This window comes from Gekko japonicus, unplaced genomic scaffold, assembly GCF_001447785.1.
Source record: "Gekko japonicus isolate JY-2015 unplaced genomic scaffold, Gekko_japonicus_V1.1 scaffold2890, whole genome shotgun sequence".
Lineage (NCBI taxonomy): Eukaryota > Metazoa > Chordata > Lepidosauria > Squamata > Gekkonidae > Gekko > Gekko japonicus.
The window spans coordinates 168,503-186,767 of record NW_015166510.1 but is presented as its reverse complement, the minus strand read 5'-3'; the positions used below and the strand labels follow the sequence as shown (position 1 = coordinate 186,767).

General features: G+C 49.2%; 1 protein-coding gene across 1 annotated transcript in view; it reads right to left on the bottom strand.

The window, feature by feature from the left end:
- Positions 1 to 592: 592 nt before the first annotated feature.
- Positions 593 to 18,265, bottom strand: part of ACAP3 (ArfGAP with coiled-coil, ankyrin repeat and PH domains 3) — a 135,292-nt gene continuing 117,619 nt past the window's right edge. The window contains exon 26 of the mRNA XM_015412255.1: positions 593 to 1,108. Within this exon, the coding sequence (XP_015267741.1) occupies positions 1,002 to 1,108 (107 nt within the window). The 3' untranslated portion in view covers positions 593 to 1,001. The remainder of the gene's footprint in view (positions 1,109 to 18,265) is intronic.

Below are 18,265 nucleotides of genomic sequence, written 5' to 3'. Positions count from 1 at the left end.
AATTTACAGCTGACTTATGGTGACCTCATGGGGTTTTCAAGACAATAGATGTTCAGAGGCGGTTTGCCATTGCCTGCCTCAGCAACACGACCCTGGCGGTCTCCCAGCCAAATAATAAGCAGGGCCGACCCTGCTTAGCTTCTGAGATCTGACTCGCCTCGGCTGTCTAGGGCAGGGTAAAAACATAGAGAAGAGCAAATTTCTAGAGTGTCCTGATGTCACTTCCAGGTCACTCCCTGACCCGCAAAGCCTCCTGCTATGGCAACCCTAGCTCAAATCCCCACTCAGAGCTCAGAGGACCTAATCTACCTCGTGGTGTTATCGTGAGGATAAACTGAAAGAGGAGAAACTGAGCTCCTTGGAGGGGATACAGATAAGAAAGCTTTGAAGAAGAAGAGAAGAGATTGGATTTATACCCCGCCCTTCACTTGGAGTCTCAGAGCGGCTTACAAACTCCTTTCCCTTCCCCTCCCCACAACAGACACCCTGTGAGGTAGGTGGGGCTGAGAGAACTCTGACACAAACTGCTCTTTTTCAAGGACAGCTGTGCCAGAGCTTGTGACTGACTCAAGGTCATATCAGCAGGTGCAAGTGGAGGAGTGGGGAATCAAACCCGGTTCTCCCAGATTAGAGTCCGCACACTTAACCAAATGGGGTATGTGTTTTGTTCAGGTCACAACTGGTTACAAGCGACTTGCAAAAAACAACTGCGCGCTTTGGAGGGCTTATTCACAAGATTGTGCTAGCCTATTCACACACTTTTTGCGGGAGCAGGGAAAGGGCCATTTCGTCTCAGTGAGGAACGGTGTCGAAATTGCAGCGAATCTCGGCAGAGCAGCTACGAGCCGTGTAGAGTCGCCCCCATCTCGGCTGGACCGGTTCTAAGACGTTCAGTCAGGTCTGTCCCTTCGCCTTCCTGTGTGGCACGCGGTCTTGACTCTTCCCCCAGAGTTCAAAGCCTCTGCCGTCAGGAGACAAAGGGACAGTGCCGGCGGCTGTGGCTATCGGTAGGAGTGGCTGAAGTGGAGGCTACGGCGATTGAGTTTTTCCGGGTTGTTTGACGCCATGTGAGAAAACTCCCGGAAGATGTCGAGATAGGTGGCATCTCCTGCGGAAGAAAGACGAGAGGTGATTGCCGAGCGGACTGTGTCACGGCAAGATCTAGCTAAGAAGAGGCCTTCCCTCCTGAATGGAACAGAAGGGGGATGCCTCTTCTAAGATGAAGGAGTGCCTCTTCCAGGATCTGGTGAAGGGAGATTTGACTCTTGAAAGTTCATACCCTCGAAATCTTTTTGGCCTCTTCAGTTGCTAGTGGACTCAAGTCTAGCTGTTCCACTGAAGGCTGGCATGGCTATCCTCTGAAACTCCTTACTTTGTGCGAGAGGGAATGTCAGGTCCTCCTAGTCCACTGGTGAGGGATGCAGAGGTAGGCTTGTCAGATCCAGGCTGGGGGACTCCGGGGGATTTGGGGATGGAGTCTGGGGGTGGACAGGGACCTCAGTGGGGCACAAGGCCACAGAGTCCACCCTCCAAGATAGCCATTCTCTCCAGGGGAACCGATCTCCATAGCCTGGAGACGAGCTGTAATTCCAGGGGATCTCCAGGTCCCATCCGGAGGATGGGAACCCCATTTTCAACAATGAAGGGATGTCTCCTAAGAGTCCTTCCCGTGTGAGAGAGAATAAGGAAATTACCTTTTCTAAGATGGAGGAATACATCTTCTACGATCTTCTCTTATGTGTGAGAGAAGGTAGAATGCCTCTGAGGGCACCCATTTTTATAACTTCTTATATTAACGAAATTAACTTTGAAAGAATTAATCACAGTATCTTTTCAATCAGAAAGTTATTAATTGATTCTATGAGATTGAAGCTACTGATCAATTTGATCCATTAATCTAAGCCCTAAGCCTTCAGCCCAGTTTCTCTCTCTCTCCATCCATCTATTATCTATCCATCCATCCATATATCCATCCATCTATCCATCCATCCATCATTGATCTATCCACCTATCTTTTCATCCACCCATCATCTATCTATCTGTCTGTCTGTGTCTGTCTGTCTATCTACCTACCTACCCCCCCGATTGGATTTCTATCCTGCCCTCCCCTGTACTGTGTAACTCTGAGCATGCGTAGTGTGTTTTCTGTCTCTTCTATACCGAGATATTTAAAACCTCAGTTTTTATAAGTGCTCTCAAAATTCCAGAGATCTTTCACCTGAGAAGAAATCTTACACTTGCTCAGATTCAGTAACAAGCTGAGATGTGTGGCCAAAAGGATTAGAACAGAGATCCCTGATCTGGTATCTGTGGGTACCCACTGGAGCCCGCCAAGTGTTTTAAAAAAGTGAGCAGGGCTTCTGCACAGCAAGGCTTTTGACTGGCCTTTGGAGATTCGATTAAGTCTGCAGATTTTTAAAAGCGTTGCTTTGGCAGCCGCTGCCACCACAGCACAAGGGTCTTCACTGTGTGATTGAAGGAAAGCTGTGGCAGCCATTCTGTGGCTGGCTGTGCCACATGCAGCAGCCATTTTGTGGCAGTGCTCACAACTGTGACTGGCCCAAGGTCACTGAGCAGGCTTCCTGTGGAGGAGTCAGGAATTGAACTCGGTTCTCCAGATTAGAGTTCTGCTGCCCTTAACCACTACACCATGCTGGCTTTCGTATGCAAAACCAGCACAATAAAAGTGCTCCAATTGAACCTAGGGCATTCAGAAACTCCCATAAAATAAAAATATGTCTCATGGCATTTGGAAGTAACTTCTTCACGCCATGCATACTGATGAAATTGACTGCCACAGGGCGTGTTGATGCTTGCTTAGTTCCGACAGCTTTCAAGACTAGAGAAATTCACAGTGGTCTACTTGTGGCTGTTAATCTTGATCGCTAAATAAAACCTTCATCTTCAGAGGAAGTATAAATCCAAGCGGCATATGTTGTTCTTATTCCACATCTTGTTAACAAGTGCAACCATACTTCAGTCAGCGCTGTGTTTTGGGATTCAGCACAAATGCAAGATTGATAGTCTGGTCTTATCTTGATTTTTAAAATGCATCTGTCTGATCCTTATTGGGTACAGCTAAACTTTAAGGTGTAGGGATAACTTCTCAGTCTGAACTGGGGCAGTGCAATTTTCGGCTTTGGGTATATCAGACCCGAAAAATATTGGTAAATGCTGAATATCCCCAGCCCAATACTGGTAAAGTATCAGGACTGGGGGGAAATTCGGTGTTCCTGAATATATATACCAGATAGGAGGGAAGGGAAGCATGTACAAATGCCTTCTTTCCCGCTGGAAGCCCCTGCAGCTTTCCGTGGCAATTTCCCTCCCCGCCAGTCAACTGTCAGGTTTAAGCCAGTTTGGTGTAGTGGTTAAGTGCACGGACTCTAATCTGGGAGAACTGGGTTTGATTCCCCACTCCCCCACTTGCACCTGGCTGGATGACCTTGGGCAAGCCATAGTTCTGATAAGAGCTGTTCTTGAAAAAGAGCAGTTTCTGTCAGAGCTCTCTCAGCCTCCCCTACCTCACAGGGTGTCTGTTGTGGGGAGAGGAAGGGAAAGGAGTTTATAAGACACTCTGAGACTCCGAGTGAAGGGTGGGGTATAAATCCAATCTCTTCTTCTTCTTCCTTTCCCTCCCCGAACTGGGAGAGGGAAAGAAAGGCATTTAAACATGGCTGGGCTCTCTGCCTGTGCTTCTCCAGCAGCTCTGTGACAGCTGGAGAAGCGAAGGCAGAGAGGAGGCTTTCCCTGGCTGACTGGTAGGGAGTGAAAATGATTAGAGAAGCCACCGGGGAGGGAAGTTGGTATTTGGCTACTTGGAAACCGAAGAAGCCGAATACATTCGGGAAACTGTATTCAGAACCCGAAAAATTTCTTGAATTTGCATTCGGCTTTAAAAATACTGATAAATACCAATAAGGTATTTTTTTCGGTTCAGGAAAACCAAATGCACACCCCCAGCCTGAAATTCCCCCCCCCCCCTGACCCCCGGGGGGGGGGGGGGAGAGGATTTCCAGCAGTCAGAGGGGTTAGGGCTACTACCTTGCAACCATGTATATGTTTCATGCTGATCACAGAGCTGAGCTTTTGTTAGTGCAGAAATCAGGCTATTTTGGTGAAGAATCTCCATGAATTTTTTCCTTTTGTAATAGGGTTGCCAGCTCTGGGTTAGGAAATACCTGGAGATTTTTGAGGTAGAGACTGAGGAAGGTGGGGTCAGGGGGGGGGCTTCAATGGGGTATAATGCCATACAGACTGTCCTCCAAAAGAGTCATTTTCTTCAGGGGAACTGATCTCTGTCGACCGGAGGTCAGTTGTAATCCAAGAATGCCAGCCACCACCTGGAAATTGGCCACCCTACTTGTAGAACACACACAGCACGTTGGTGTGCCCCCTTGTGTTTGGTCTCTTAGAAGCCGCTTGCTCACACAAACAGGTTGCCTTGTTGACATTATTTGGCACACACTTGGCATGGTTGTGTATCTCGTTCAGCCGTTGGGTTTCCAGCTCCGAGTTGGGAAATAACTGGAGATTTGGGGGGTGGAGCCTAGGGAGGGCGGGGTTTGAGGAGGGGAGGGACCAACAGATTATAAAGCCTAGACTCTACCCTCCAAAGTGGCCATTTTCTCCAGGGGGGACTGATCTCTGTCGCTGGAGGACAGTGGTAATAGCGAGAGGTCTCTAGCCAACACCATTCAGGCAACCCCATTCAGCTAAGGCCTAAACTCATGGCTGCAGCCTTTGCCTTTCGCAGATCAGCTCTGCTTTGTCTCTTAAACAATGAGGGATATTTCATGCTGAGGGGGGCAGTAAAGAAACAAGGTAGGATAGAAATATTTTAAATAAAGAAATACAACAAACCACCTGTGGGCAGGACGTGTCCTACATTTATGCCTCAAGGCTGGGGTACGCCCCTCATTTTCTAGGGGCAACCCCTAAATGTTCTGTCCCTCAGAAGTTGGTGGTCTCAAGGCATGGCCGAAATGGAGCAAAAACCAGGGGACAAACGGCACAGCGGGAGAATTAATTTTAATTCACTGAGACCCCCGGGGTGTTCCACGTATACTGCATCAGACACTTCTGATGCATCAGACTCTGATATTTTACAGATCCCCCTGATGGCGTATGCAAAATGCGTAGGGGAATTAAAATTAATTCTCCCACCGTCCCAATTATCTCCTGGTTTTTCCTCCACGCTTGGTGGGGCCCTCGGTTTTTTTGCCGCATGGTCCAAGCAAGCATGGCTCAGCAACTCTGCTGCAGTCTCCAGGCAAGGCCAGGATGGAACATCCCCTGGGAATCTATATGACCCTCCGTAAGTTCTCTGACAACGGCAGTCTACAAAGATAACTAAACATATTCTAGCCCTTGGCAAACGCCTTATTCCAGGGGTCCCTAACCTGGTGCCCACGAGTCCTAGTGACACGTTCTGCCCAGCCAGGCTTCTGATTGGCCCTTGGAGATTCTATTGGCGGTGCAGATTTTTAGAGATGTTGCTTTCACAGCAGCTGCCAGGACAGCACAAGGATCTTTACTATGTGAGTGAAGGTAAGCTGTGGCAGCCATTTTGTGGCTGGCTTTGCCTCCCATGGCAGCCATTTTGTGGATGCCCCCAACAAGATATTCACAGGTGCCCACAGGCTAAGAAAGGTTGGGGACCCCTGGCTTATTCAATTGTTAGCAGTCTGGGTTGCGAGGGCTGCCACTCTTTGTGGTTCAGCTCCCTCTCCTCTCTGAGCATATCGTGTTGCAGGTAAGCACACAGGTGCCAGTGAGCACTGCCGTTTCCCCACGCTAGCGAGGCTCGCTCAGTAACCACTCGCAGGACAATTCTGTGCTTCCGAGCACACCTTTGCCATAAAGAACAAATCACTCCCTGGCTTTTCGAGCTGCATAGGACAGGCTGTTGCAGAGCAAACAGACGTGGCATGCGGGAGGTGAGAAGGACCCCTCAGCCATTTTGGGGTCTCGGGCGCTGAGATGAGAATAGGGGAGTTAGAAGTGTGTCCCCGAGGCCCCCCGCAACATGTTGGAAGGTGTCAGCTGACAGAGTTAACACAGAAAACAAGAGACATAGATAGTAAGAGGCAAAGCCGAAGGAGACAGACAAGTTTCATCTAGATTTTTATTAACGGTGTTTCAAGAGACGATAGTAGGAAAGGGGAAAGGGGTGGGCTGTAAGACATCAGAGCAGCAGAAACTGTTGTGTAGTTTGTTTGTTTTTCTCTCCGCGTGTGTATGTGCATACTGATAGTTTCGTCTTCTCTGGGGTTTTTTTTTTGTAAAATCATACAAAGATAAGAACATACAGAGTTTTCCGGCTCCAAAGGTATACTCAGTATAGATTGAATAGGCAAAAGTGGAATGAACAAGAGAGAGAAAAGTTGTTTTAAAAAAATAGTGTTACAAAGATTGTACTGAAAGCAGGCAGAACGTGATAGAGGAGGAGTTAATAAGTTGGAATGTATTTACAGACAGCATCTGTCCACGACATGGCGGCTGTCTTCCCTCCCGACTCCCCCAACCTTTTCATGAATTTGCAAAACCCTTTAGAACGGCCACATGTAGTGACTTCAAGTTAATCTATGTGTTCGGCAAAACAACCCACGTGGTAGAGTCCTTGAACTTCAGAAGGCAGGTGGAGGGAAATCCTTCTTGGAATGCTTTCTCGTATAATCTCTTCCCTTGCAGGCAGAAAACTAGCTCACCAGGGAGTGGACCAGGCTAGCCTAGTCTTCCTGATTGGCTTGATTTCTTCCTGATGTGCATGCAAAAGGGTTACCAACATACACACATTATATATACACATATATGTCATTCCTTGCATGTTGAAAACTAGCCCATCAAGGAAAGGGCTAGGCTAGGACCTTGCTTCCTGACATGCCGGTTTTCTGTATGCAAACAGTTTATGTGTACACGCAGATGTGCACAGAGAGAGAGAAAGGGACAGAGAAAGTTAGAGTTTTTTTATAGACAGCTCCCTGCATGTAGAGCAACTAGCTCAAGAGAGCGAGGTTATAATTCATATCAGGGAGAACAGAAAACTGAGATCTCCTGTTGGCTTTCTGAAGTGGCAGGATTTGAGGCAGATAGCACCACGGGATTTTGCCGATCATGTAGCTACGCTCTGAGACCCGGCGAAAAGAACCTTCTCCTCCAGTGCTGTTTTGATAGGAAGTGAGACAGCCTCAGACAGTCAAAAGAGGACAACTCGCTGGCTTAGAGACGTCTGTCCTGTGACTAAAATGATATATCCTCATGCTGCTGGCTATAAATCTCAGGAGAAGAGGCCCGGCATGACAGCATTAATGCATAACACCTACTCTTTGGGAGATTGGGACACAGAGACAGCCACCTCAGGTCAAAGGAGGATGATCAGAACCACGCCGGCCCTCTTATGGGGCTTGAAGGTGTATTAGCTGAACTATGGGGTCAGCCTGTACACTGAAGTTCCACTGACATCAATCGGGTTTCAATGTGCCTGGTTTCAAATCCATTGATTTACTGGAAGGATGCTGCTAAACTGTATCCCAAGCAAAGGGCTTATCACACGGCAAATTTGTTGCCGGACTGTACCACATACAGATGGGCAATCTCACGAGTGACTTTCCGCCACCACAAAACAACCCTGCCCTTAGAAAGCTAGCCTATCATGGAGAAGGCCGGGCTTTATCCTTCCTCCCCAACATCCAAGTAGCTGAGTTCAGAGCGTTTTTAGAACACGAGCAGAGTTGTACGGAACTTGGCCCCTGGTTTCCCTGGCGCTTTCCCCCTTTTCTTGGTTTCTGGGCAGCAGCTGCATGGAATGTTCTCGATATCTTTGCTTTCAGGACTGCACAAATCCTAGGTACACCCAAATGCAGACGGCTGCCATGTCTAAATGGCATGCAAGTGGTGTAATAACCAATGCTCCCTCTAAGCTGTGGAGTCCTGTGAGCAAAAATTCTACCTTGTGAGCTACTGGCATTAAAGTTGCGAGCGAGCAATTTGGCGACTGCATAAATCAGTTTGCTCTGGAGCCATCCTTCCTGAGCGAAGACAAAAATGTGTGAGCCGGAGGCTAAAAACTTGCCTTCGAGAGGATTTGCATCTCCATGCAGATTCTGCCGCTATTCTTAGGGCTTTTCCGTGTTCCCATTTCCCTCGCTTGTGTTTGTTCCCCCCCCCTTTCTGCATGTGTTTTCCTCCCTCTAGTGGTTGATTCTATATTACACCGCTTTATGTTCGGCATATCTCCCTGCAGATTGAAACTGAAGATTTTCATGCCGGACATAAACTGATGTAATTTTGAATTCACCACTGGAGGGAGCAAAACATGTGTGGAACAGACAAGCAACAGGAATACACATGCAAAGAAAATGAGACTACAGAAAAGCCATTAGTAGGATACACTTCAGAATGCACGTCGAAAAGATGCATCCTTGAGTATATATCCAAATGATGCCATAATATCTATTGTGTTCCGTGAGATGCACATCCAAAGGCAGATGATTACTGTTAATGGGATGTGCCAAATACACCTCAGCGGTGTCCATTATTTTTACAGGGATGTGGATCCGGTTGCGCATCCCCATTCTTTCACACCCTAGCTCCATTACACAAGCATTTGTGCTGCCAGCTATTGATAATTTTGGATACTGCGGTATTTCTGGGGTATTTTTGATAATTTTGGATACTGCAGCCGGAAAGGGCATAGCCCAGGCATGGTTTTACCACCGTCTCTGCAATGCACAAGAGCAGCAGCGCATTTATGCACCCTGGGGATGGTCTGAGAGCATCCTCTTACGTTGCCCCATCCTCCACACTAGAAATTAACGGCTTTGCCACATTTCTCAGTGCGCATCTCTTTCTGATTGTGAAAGCCAGTTCCCCACATTTCCCACTTTGCTCCTTGGCTTCCAACCAAGGCGAATTAACGAGTTCTTCCAGCGCTTCCTAACCATGCAACTCATCCATAGTTAGTGACTGGAGAAATGCACACCTATGTATGCCTGGCCTGGAATTGTATTCATGGGAACCATACACAGTGGCAGGGCATGCTCTAGGGTAGCACCAGCAGGGGGAAAAACAGTGGCTAGGAGCATATCTGAACACATCCCTAATGAAGAAGGGATGTCCAGAACACATCCCTAGTTCTGGAGGCCTGACATCAAAAAAGGATGTGGACAGAATGGAGCAGGTGCAGAGGAGAGCGACAAGGACGATTAGGGGCCTGGAGGCCAAGCCCTGTGAGGAAAGGCTGAGGGACTGGGGAATGTTCAGTCTGGAGAAGAGGAAGTTGAGGGAGGACATGATCGCTCTCTCAAAGTATCTGAAGGGCTGTCATTTAGAGGTGGGCAGGGAGCTGTTCCCATTGGCAGCAGAGGAGAGGACTCGCGATAATGGGTTTAAATTAAGGGTGGGGAGGTACCGGCTGGATCATAGGGAAAACTTTTTGACAGAGTTGTCTGCCTCGGGAGGCGGGGAGCTCCCCCTCACTGGCAGTCTTCAAGCAGCGGCTGGACAAACACTTGTCAGGGATGCTCTAGGCTGATCCCGCATGGAGCAGGGGGTTGGACTAGATGGGCCGCATGGCCCCTCCCCACTCTATGATTCTAGGAAGCATTATGAATTGTAGTCTCTGTGTCTAGTGCTCCTAAGCGCATGGAGCCCCCTATCCATAGAAAGTCTGGAGCGGGGCGGGCTGTCATCAGATTTCTAAGAAAACAGCACTTGTGGTACTTTTTCAAACGTTCTTGCTCCCCCCCCCCGGTACCAATTCCTCCCCCCCATAGATCACATGCACGGCATCCTCCCCTACATAAATGCTCCTGCCCCACACATGTTCATCGTCAGCTGACCAGCGGATGAACCCAAACCAGTTTGCCTTTGGATGAGAGCAACAGCCAAATTTTTGCTCACGTCACGCAGGGCTCTTTTTGTAGCAGGAACTCCTTTGCATATTAGGCCCCACCCCCTAATGTAGCCAATCCTCCAAGAGCTTACAGAGCTCTTCTTACAGGAGCTACTGTAAGCTCTCGGAGGATTGGCTACATGAGGGGTGTGTCGCTTAATATGCAAATGAGTACCTGCTACAAAAAGAGCCCGCCATGTACCCGTGCCTCGGTCTGGCCCACAACGGGACCCGGTGTGGTGTAAGGCTTATAACCAGCACTTGGAAGATCCGGGTTCGAATCCTTGCTCTGCCACAGAGCTCATGCAACAGCCTTGGATCCAGTCTGTCCCACCCTAACCTCCCGCACGAGGTTGTTGTAGGATTAAGAGGGGGTGAGCAGGGGAGGGACCTCACCCGGGGTTACAATGCCACGGAGTCCACCCTCCAAAGTGGACAGTTTCTCCAGGGAACCTAACTGCCATGAGTCTGGAGATCACTTGAAATCCCAGGTCCTCCAGGTCTCAGCTGGAGGTCGGGCTGTGAAATCTAGGTTGGGAAATACCTGGAGATAGAGGGGTTTGGGGAGGGGCGGGATCACGGTGGGGTATAATGCCACAGAGTCCACCCTCCAAAGCAGCCATTTTCTCCAGGAGAGCTGTCCTCTGTCACCCAGATATCCGTTCTAATTCTGGGAGATCTCCAGGCCCCACCTGGAGGCTGGCAACCCCTCCTGGAGGCTGGCGACCCTAGGAGTGGCTTCGTTTCGCCGCCCTGTTTTGCGTCATGTGTCGTGACAGCAAGCCGAGGAGGATATATGGGATCATTGCTGTTTTGGGACTCGGTCGTAAGGGCAAATAATAGGTTTGGGTGCTGCTTTCTCCGCAAAGGCAAACCTGCGATCCCGCACGCAAGCCAACCCTTTGCAAAGGGACCCTCCCTCCGCTCCGGGAAGGGGGAAAAAAAACAGGAGAACAGAAAGCGAGGCTGTTTGGCATGAGATATTTCAAACAGGATTGTACACCACACAAGGGGGAAAAATACATCCATATCGAAAGAGAGGCAAAGGAAGAAACAAGCCCCGCATCACGGCATGTTACACCAAAGTCCTTGCCGCAAACCAACCTGAAATTATGTACAAGTCTCCCCCAAACGTCCCTCTCTCAACCCCAAACGCACGCAGCCCATCTGCCTTGTTCGACAGAGGGACCTGTTGTAAATGCAGTCGGCACCCCAAGAATTTTAAAAAAGAGAGAGAGAGAGAAGCTTCTGCTTTTGAAAACGCAAAGGGGGGAGTTTGGGGGGAAATGCGCTGATTGAATCGATGCGCATCTGACAACCCGTGATCTATGTGCCGAACACAAAAACAAGGAGTGGGGAGGAACAAAGCCGCGGGAAAGATTGGCAGGTCTGCTGTGTTTTTTATAAAAAGAAAATAACATGCCTCAGCAACTGTACAAAAGGAGGGGGGGAGAGAGAGAGAGAGCGCATCCCAACATTAAATACAGCCAAACTGTAGTGAATGAAAAAATAATAATAATAATTACATGAGCCCTCCGGGGCTTTCTCAGCAATAAATTAAATACATAACAAGGTCACCCTTTTAAAAAAAATGACAGCACGTAAACCATGACCCCCACACACACAAAAAAAATCCAGAAAGAGAACCCAATACTGTTATGTACGGAGAAGTGCACAAAGTCGATTTTACACCTCTTAATGAAAGACGGCACCACTACATCTGAAAGAGAGAAACTGTCCAGTCACGCAAGCTTGGATTCTCCCATCCCGCAGCTCAGACCCATGGAGATTCTTGGCAGTGACCCCTCTCCGGACTGTAACCTGTACGCTTTCAGGTTCGAACATCTTTTTCGAAAAAAATGTTGTTCTTGTGCTACTAAATGCCAACAAAAATGGGCGAGAGGGTTGTGGCCTGGTGGGGGGTTGGTGGGAACGCACCTCTTCCGTCGGAAAGATCTGGGGTCGTTCCACGCAACCGTTCTGCGTGTAGGTGAGGTACGGCGACTGGATGTTTCTGAGGGATCGGGGCCTTCTGACGATGGGTGCAACCCCGGGAGGGAGGGAAGTTTAAGGAGATGGTGCCTTCTGAAGCTGCTTTCTACAGAGCTGGACCGTCGGTCTGTCTGACCCGATAACGTCTGCTCACGAGCGGTACCTGAAACCCTTTTAACTGGAAGTGCCGGGGACTGAACCCGGGACTTTCTGCATGCAATGTGGCACAGCTCGTCTGCGTCTCAGGAAGTGAAGGGTCCTCCCAAACTCCTGCTACCTAAAATCCTTTTGACTGGAAATGCCGGGGACTGAATTTGGGACTTTCTGCATGCCAAGCAGGTGCTCTGCCTCCGAGCTGCGGTATTTTCCCTGCACTGTTTCAGGGTGTACCTATCTCACAAATCCTGTCTTTTAAGACCAGCTTAACTGTTGTGGTTCCATCACCACCACCTGCTGCCCCCGCTCCAAGAATCCTGGAACTTTTAATTTAGTGAGGACTGAGAGAGTGTGCCAATCTGTCAAAGATGGAGCCAGTTTGGGAAAGGATTCAAGGCAAACTTTCAAAGGTGAGCGCTTGGGCATGTTCAACACAGCACTGCTTTTTTAAAAAGCAATGTATTTAAAGAATACGGTTGTCTTTCTTTTTACACTGTACAAGAGGGACAGATTTAGAGTCTTACGAGAAATAATCACGTGTGCTCTGAAACACTGGGGGGGGAGGCTACAGCCCCCTTTGCCCTTCCGAAATTGTGCCCTCGGTTAGCGAGCCCCGGACCTCCTGTCCTGCGGCTCTACAATTTCCACAGTTCTTCTGAGAGCAACAGGATGGCATGCGAAATGGGAGACTCGTCTTTTCTACCCGGGAGGGTGATACAGATGTCCGAGTTATCCTGAGGTAGTTTGGTCACCCGGATGGGCTTTATGACTTGAGCTAGCATCTGTGTTGCTTTTTTTTTTTTAAGTTCCCCACTCAACGTTTGTCCCAGGATGTGAATTCTACACCCTCCGGTTGAACGTCTCACACGTGCAGAAGTCCGTCTCCCTGCACTGAAATCCAGGTGTTAACCAACCCAGTTGCGTGACCCAGCCTTGAAATCTCCAGTTCTTTATTCGGTGGACAAAACAGATTGCGGCAACCACAACCAGTTTGGGGGAAGAAAGACCGTAACGCCCCCCCCCAAGTTTCTCATTTCATGGTTTCCTTCAAGACAGAATGGCTAGAAGACGGCTGGGGGAGTGGAGGGAGAGAGACTCGTTTTCTCGAATTGATGGGCCTTGGTTCAGGATTGTCGTTTCCTCTCTTACTTGGGAAAAGACAACGCTTAAAGGGATTCTGGTAGTGATCACTGGACATTCGGTTTCGAGGGAAAGTGCTTTTGGATGCAAAGAAATCCAAGGAGCAGAGGAGGAAGGGTGGAGTCTTGGGAGATCACCCCGAAAACTTTTTTTAGACTGAATGGCGGGACAGAAGTGTTTGAAATTAATTAATCAAATAAGCAGCCTTGTAGGAGGCCCAATCGTGTATGCTGTGTGGAGCAGAAGCTGGAATTGGTGGGAACCGACAGGAAGAGGTAAACAGTCTGAAAGCATAGCTGCTCCACGGGGGACAGGATTTTACTGGAGATGCTGCGATGGACAAACAAACTACCTTCTATTTACACAAAAAAGTGCTTCCAGTTTATAACCTCCAACAGGATGGGGGCAAAAGGGTCTTCTCAAGAACACCGTTTCGATTGTGGGTACAGAGGCAGAGAGTCGGACCAGGCATACGAGGCCTCGCTGCCACGGAGCCCACTAGATGACCTTGAGTCAGTTACTCTCTGTCTCAGCCTACCCCTACCTCACAGGGGTGTTGTGAGGATAACACAGGGATGGGGGAAAATAGGGGTGCAGCCCTGAGCTTCTCAGAGAAAGGGTTGGGGGGAAAGGTAACAGAGAGAATATGCTGCTATGTGATATACGACAGCGGGGCTTCTCAGCTTTCTCGTTTTCCTTGCTTGTAAGTTCCTGTTTCTTCAGAGGGTTTTTTCCTGTTCTGCACATGCTCCCTCTAGTGGTCGATTTGATATTACACTGGTTTATGCCCGGCATATCTCCCTGCAGATTTAAACTTCAGGTTTTTATGCTGGACATAAACCGATGCAATGTCGAATCGACCACTGGAGGGAGCAAAATAAATGAGGGACAGGACCCACCCCCCAAAATGGGAACTTACAAGCGAGGACAATGAGTATCCATAAAAGCCCAGAAGGCAGGAAAGGAAGAGTGTAGCAACATAGCAGAAAAGAAGTAAGGAAAGATGGGTGGATGGCCAACATCTGTGTAACAAAGCAGGATTGTATTCACTGTTCTTTGATAAGAAGGAGTGTACTCATTCCACTGAGGAAGGAATTACCACCTGTGTCAGGACTGAGAAGACAGGGTTTCTGTACGTCCATTACTATCACTTTTCCTCAGACTTCATCAAGGGCAGGTGGTTTCTAGTGAGGTGGGAGCAGTATATCATTGCTGACTTAAGCTTGGCTCAAGACTGCCTGGTGTGGTTGGGGGGGGGAGGACAGGGAGGAGAGACAGCACTCAACAACTCCTTCAGCCTTGCCACGTAAATCACCAAAGGTGACACGGCATGGAGACAGCCAGTCTGGGAAGTGAGTAACTCAGGGTTAGGGTCATGCAAGATTACATAAAAGAGGATGATGTCATCTCTAGGTGCAAGGAGAAAGTGCCTTTAGGGTATGAGGAAAGGGGGTGGGGCTGCCCAGGCCACATGACGATGGCCCGATGGCCATTGGTTGGATACAGCTGCAGGTGGGAATGACCGAAACGGGACAATCGGCAACCTCACGGCTTAGGCTAGGATGCACAGCTTACTTACAGAGAAGTCCTGTTTTTGCTTAATGGGACATACTTCCAAAGAAGCACGCCTAGGACTGCAACCGTAACCTACCCAGGACTCTGCGCTCAAGGCTCAGAAGGGGATGGGGATACACAAGGTCAAGCCATACGATGGGTGGGCAGTATGCAGCTTCTGGGTTGGGCGGGCCTGGTGTAAATATTTAGAGCACCGCCTGCGTCACCTTCGCCTGGTCAACAGAACAGAACGTCCTGCAGCTCTAGGCCTCACGCTGCTCCCAGTTTGCCTCCCTGGGTCCTGTTCTGGCAACAAACAGCAACAGACCAGACCTGGAACATTTCAGATCTGGATTCGGGCACAACTGTTCGTGACTCTGCGCCGACCCTTTCCGCTGAAAATCTGAGTCGAGACAGTAAGAACCGTCGATCTGAGACAATGGCATCTCTTGTAGCTCCCAAGGAGCCCCTGGATTTCTACCAGGGCATTTGGAAAGGGGACAACCCAGACATGACAGAATACAGGGAGGGTGGAGGATGGCCCTGGTTAACCTGATCTTGGAAGCTGAGCAGGGATGGCCCTGGTTAGGACTTGGATGGGAGACCACCAAGGAAGTCCAGGGTCACGACACAGAGGCAACCCTACTGTAGGAGTCCCCAACATGGTGCCCGTTAGGGCTTTTTTTGTAGAAAAAGCCCAGCAGGAACTCATTAGCATAATAGGCCACACCCAATAGCAGAAACTCATTAGCATATTAGGCCACACCCCTATGCCTTTCCTCGGCTTTCCTGGCTCCCCGCGGCTGCGGGTAACCTGGGAAAGCCCCCCCTTGAAGGGAAGGGAAGGCAGTTTAAACTGCCTTCCCTTGGCTTGCCCGGGCGCTCCGTGGCTACGGGGAGCCCGGGCAAGCCGGCCCTTGGACAGGCCGGGGAGGCATTTAAATGGGGGGTGGGTCGCTTTCCAGGCCTTCCCTCTGCAGCTACACATGCAGAGGTTTTGGCTGTAGTGGGCGTGGCCAGCTTTGAAGCCAGACGGAACTCCGTTCCTGTGCGTTCCTGCCCAAAAATAGCCCTGGTGCCCGTGGCAGCATGGTGCCCACCAACACTTTTTCTGGCACCCGCCAAGTAGTTCTAGGAAGTGGGTGGGGCCAGGTAGGGCTTTCGCCCAGCAAGGCTTCTGATTGGTCGCTGGAGATCTGATTGGCTGTGTGGATTTTTATAATGTTGCTTTGGCGGCAGCTGCCACCACAGCACAAGGATCTATATGTTGTGACTGAAGTTAAACTGTGGCAATCATTCCGTGGCTGGCTCCGCCTCCTGTGGCAGCCATTTTGTTACTGTGCCCACCATGCTGTGTCGGAATTCCAAATGCGCCTGCAGGCTCAAGAAGGTCGGGGACCCCTGCCCTACGGGGGTTGCCATAAATCGGCTGTGACTCGACAGCTCTTTCCAGAGGAGGGAGATAATTTAATCCAGCTGAGATGCCCAGTGGAGTTCGCCAGCTGGTATCAAGTCATCCATCTTCTCTGCCTTGAAGGGACATTGTAAGATCCAATCGCCCTGCCATAGTCTCGCCTGGGTTAACTGCCACTCTTTATACACAATTGTCAAAGAAATGACCTACTTCTAAGTCTGAAGCAAATCCTGGTCTCTCTTCTGACAAAGACCATAACACCCCCAAAGTTACTCGGAGAGTAAGAACGGGTCCCGCTCCAGCAAAAAGCATAATAAATAAATAACCCTTCCCACCCACACCTCCCTGTTCCCCTCCCCCGAATATCCCTAATCCCGGAATCCGAGAAATCCAGATTCGTTGAGCCCTCTGCAGTCATGCATTGGTGAGAGGGGGAAATCACAGTCTCCGTAAGGACGTGCATGCAAACAGCGATCCCCTTCTCCAAAAGAGTTTAAGTAGGAAATCCATCGTGATTTAGGAATATAAATCCCCTGGTGTGCTCCGGTAAATTGTTGCATTGAGCCCTGAAAGGCTAGAGGAGGGTGACCCTACAGTTCTCCCTGGGTGTGTTTTACAAAACAAAACAAAAACCCATCGCCGGCGATGAGCCTCTTGTTCCAAGCCTCACCGCTTTGGTAAGTCTCAGGATGAAGACAGGCGTAACATTTAAAGAGAGATCATGGCCGGTTCGGTTACGTTGCTGAATTTTGTAAATGCTATGTTTGGATATGCTCGGTTCTATTACACATCGAGCTGGGAGGGAACGCCCAGAAGATGCGTGAGGTTTCCTTTGAGAAAGCTCGTAAATAATGAGCCAATTCAGAACTGAGCCGAGGGGCATTTGCCCATCCCAATTTGCATGATGGAAATTCCCTCTTTTGTGTTTGCTGCAGAGTCAGTCCTTGCCCTTCCCATGTGTTTCAGCCGGACGATCTGTGTTTTCAGAAACAAAATCTTTAAAAGATGAATGATTGAGTGCCGCTTCATACAAAGCAGTTCCATGTACATAGAAAACGAGGCTAGACCCTTTCCCCCTGATAGGACTGTTTTCTCTGTGCAGGGAAACGTTTTGCACAAAGGAGTAGTCCTGTGAGCCCCCGCCAGCAATCCAAAATGGGACGGCCCAGACACAGGTTGACCGGCACAGTGAGAATTAGGCGACAACAATTTTGCAGTAATTTTGTCTCTAGGCTACCAACTGGTTTGTTCATCTACATTTATCCTTTACACAGGAACATTTTAAAACCAGATTCCAAACTGCTCCAGGATTATGCGGGAGGTGGTCTTCGCAACACCATGAGTGCTAGCCAATCCGTGCCTTTCTTCATCTGAATTGTTTTACAAAGTTGCACAACTTTATTTTTCAGAGCATGATGGGAAAAGGAAAGGGTAGATTTGTACTGGACCTGAAGCTTCCACACCGGCCTCACTGCTCTACAAATATTACGTGTCTTCACCCTAAAAGGATTGCATCCTTATCTTGGAAGCGGCTGAGTTATGGCTTTGACCAGCTAAGCTTACCCCTCTGAAAATTTTTTAAAAAGGGAAAAGAAAAACGAGAGGAAGCATTTACTAGCATTAACCTGAGAGGATGTAAGTTGGGCAACCATGCCTCTCAATCCAAGAACTACAGCCCACGGGTGGTACACGGCAAACAGATCCACCACCAGCCCCGCCAAGCCCCATCAGTGCCACACTCTAAAGAGGAGAGCAGACAAATGCATTCGATTCCAAACCACCCAGTGGTTTTTGCATCAAACAGTCTCAACCCCTTCCGCAGTCCAGTCGCAAACTGACAGCCCCCGATGCTAGAGAAAAGCGAGAGAAGAGCACAAGAGAGACAGAGAAGGAAGTCCACCTCAGAGGGTGTCTGGTTCAGTTCCTATCCTGATTCTTTCCCCATATATATGGATAACTCCCCCCCCCCCCGGTTTCCCTGGATCCTGTTTTTATGCCTGATAACAAGGTTCGAATTGTTTTCTAAGCAGCAGGTACTGTCGACCCCCCAAAAGTGTACATGGGAAGGGGTGTGTGTGGTTCCTATTCTCACGCTTTCGATGGTCCCTCAACCT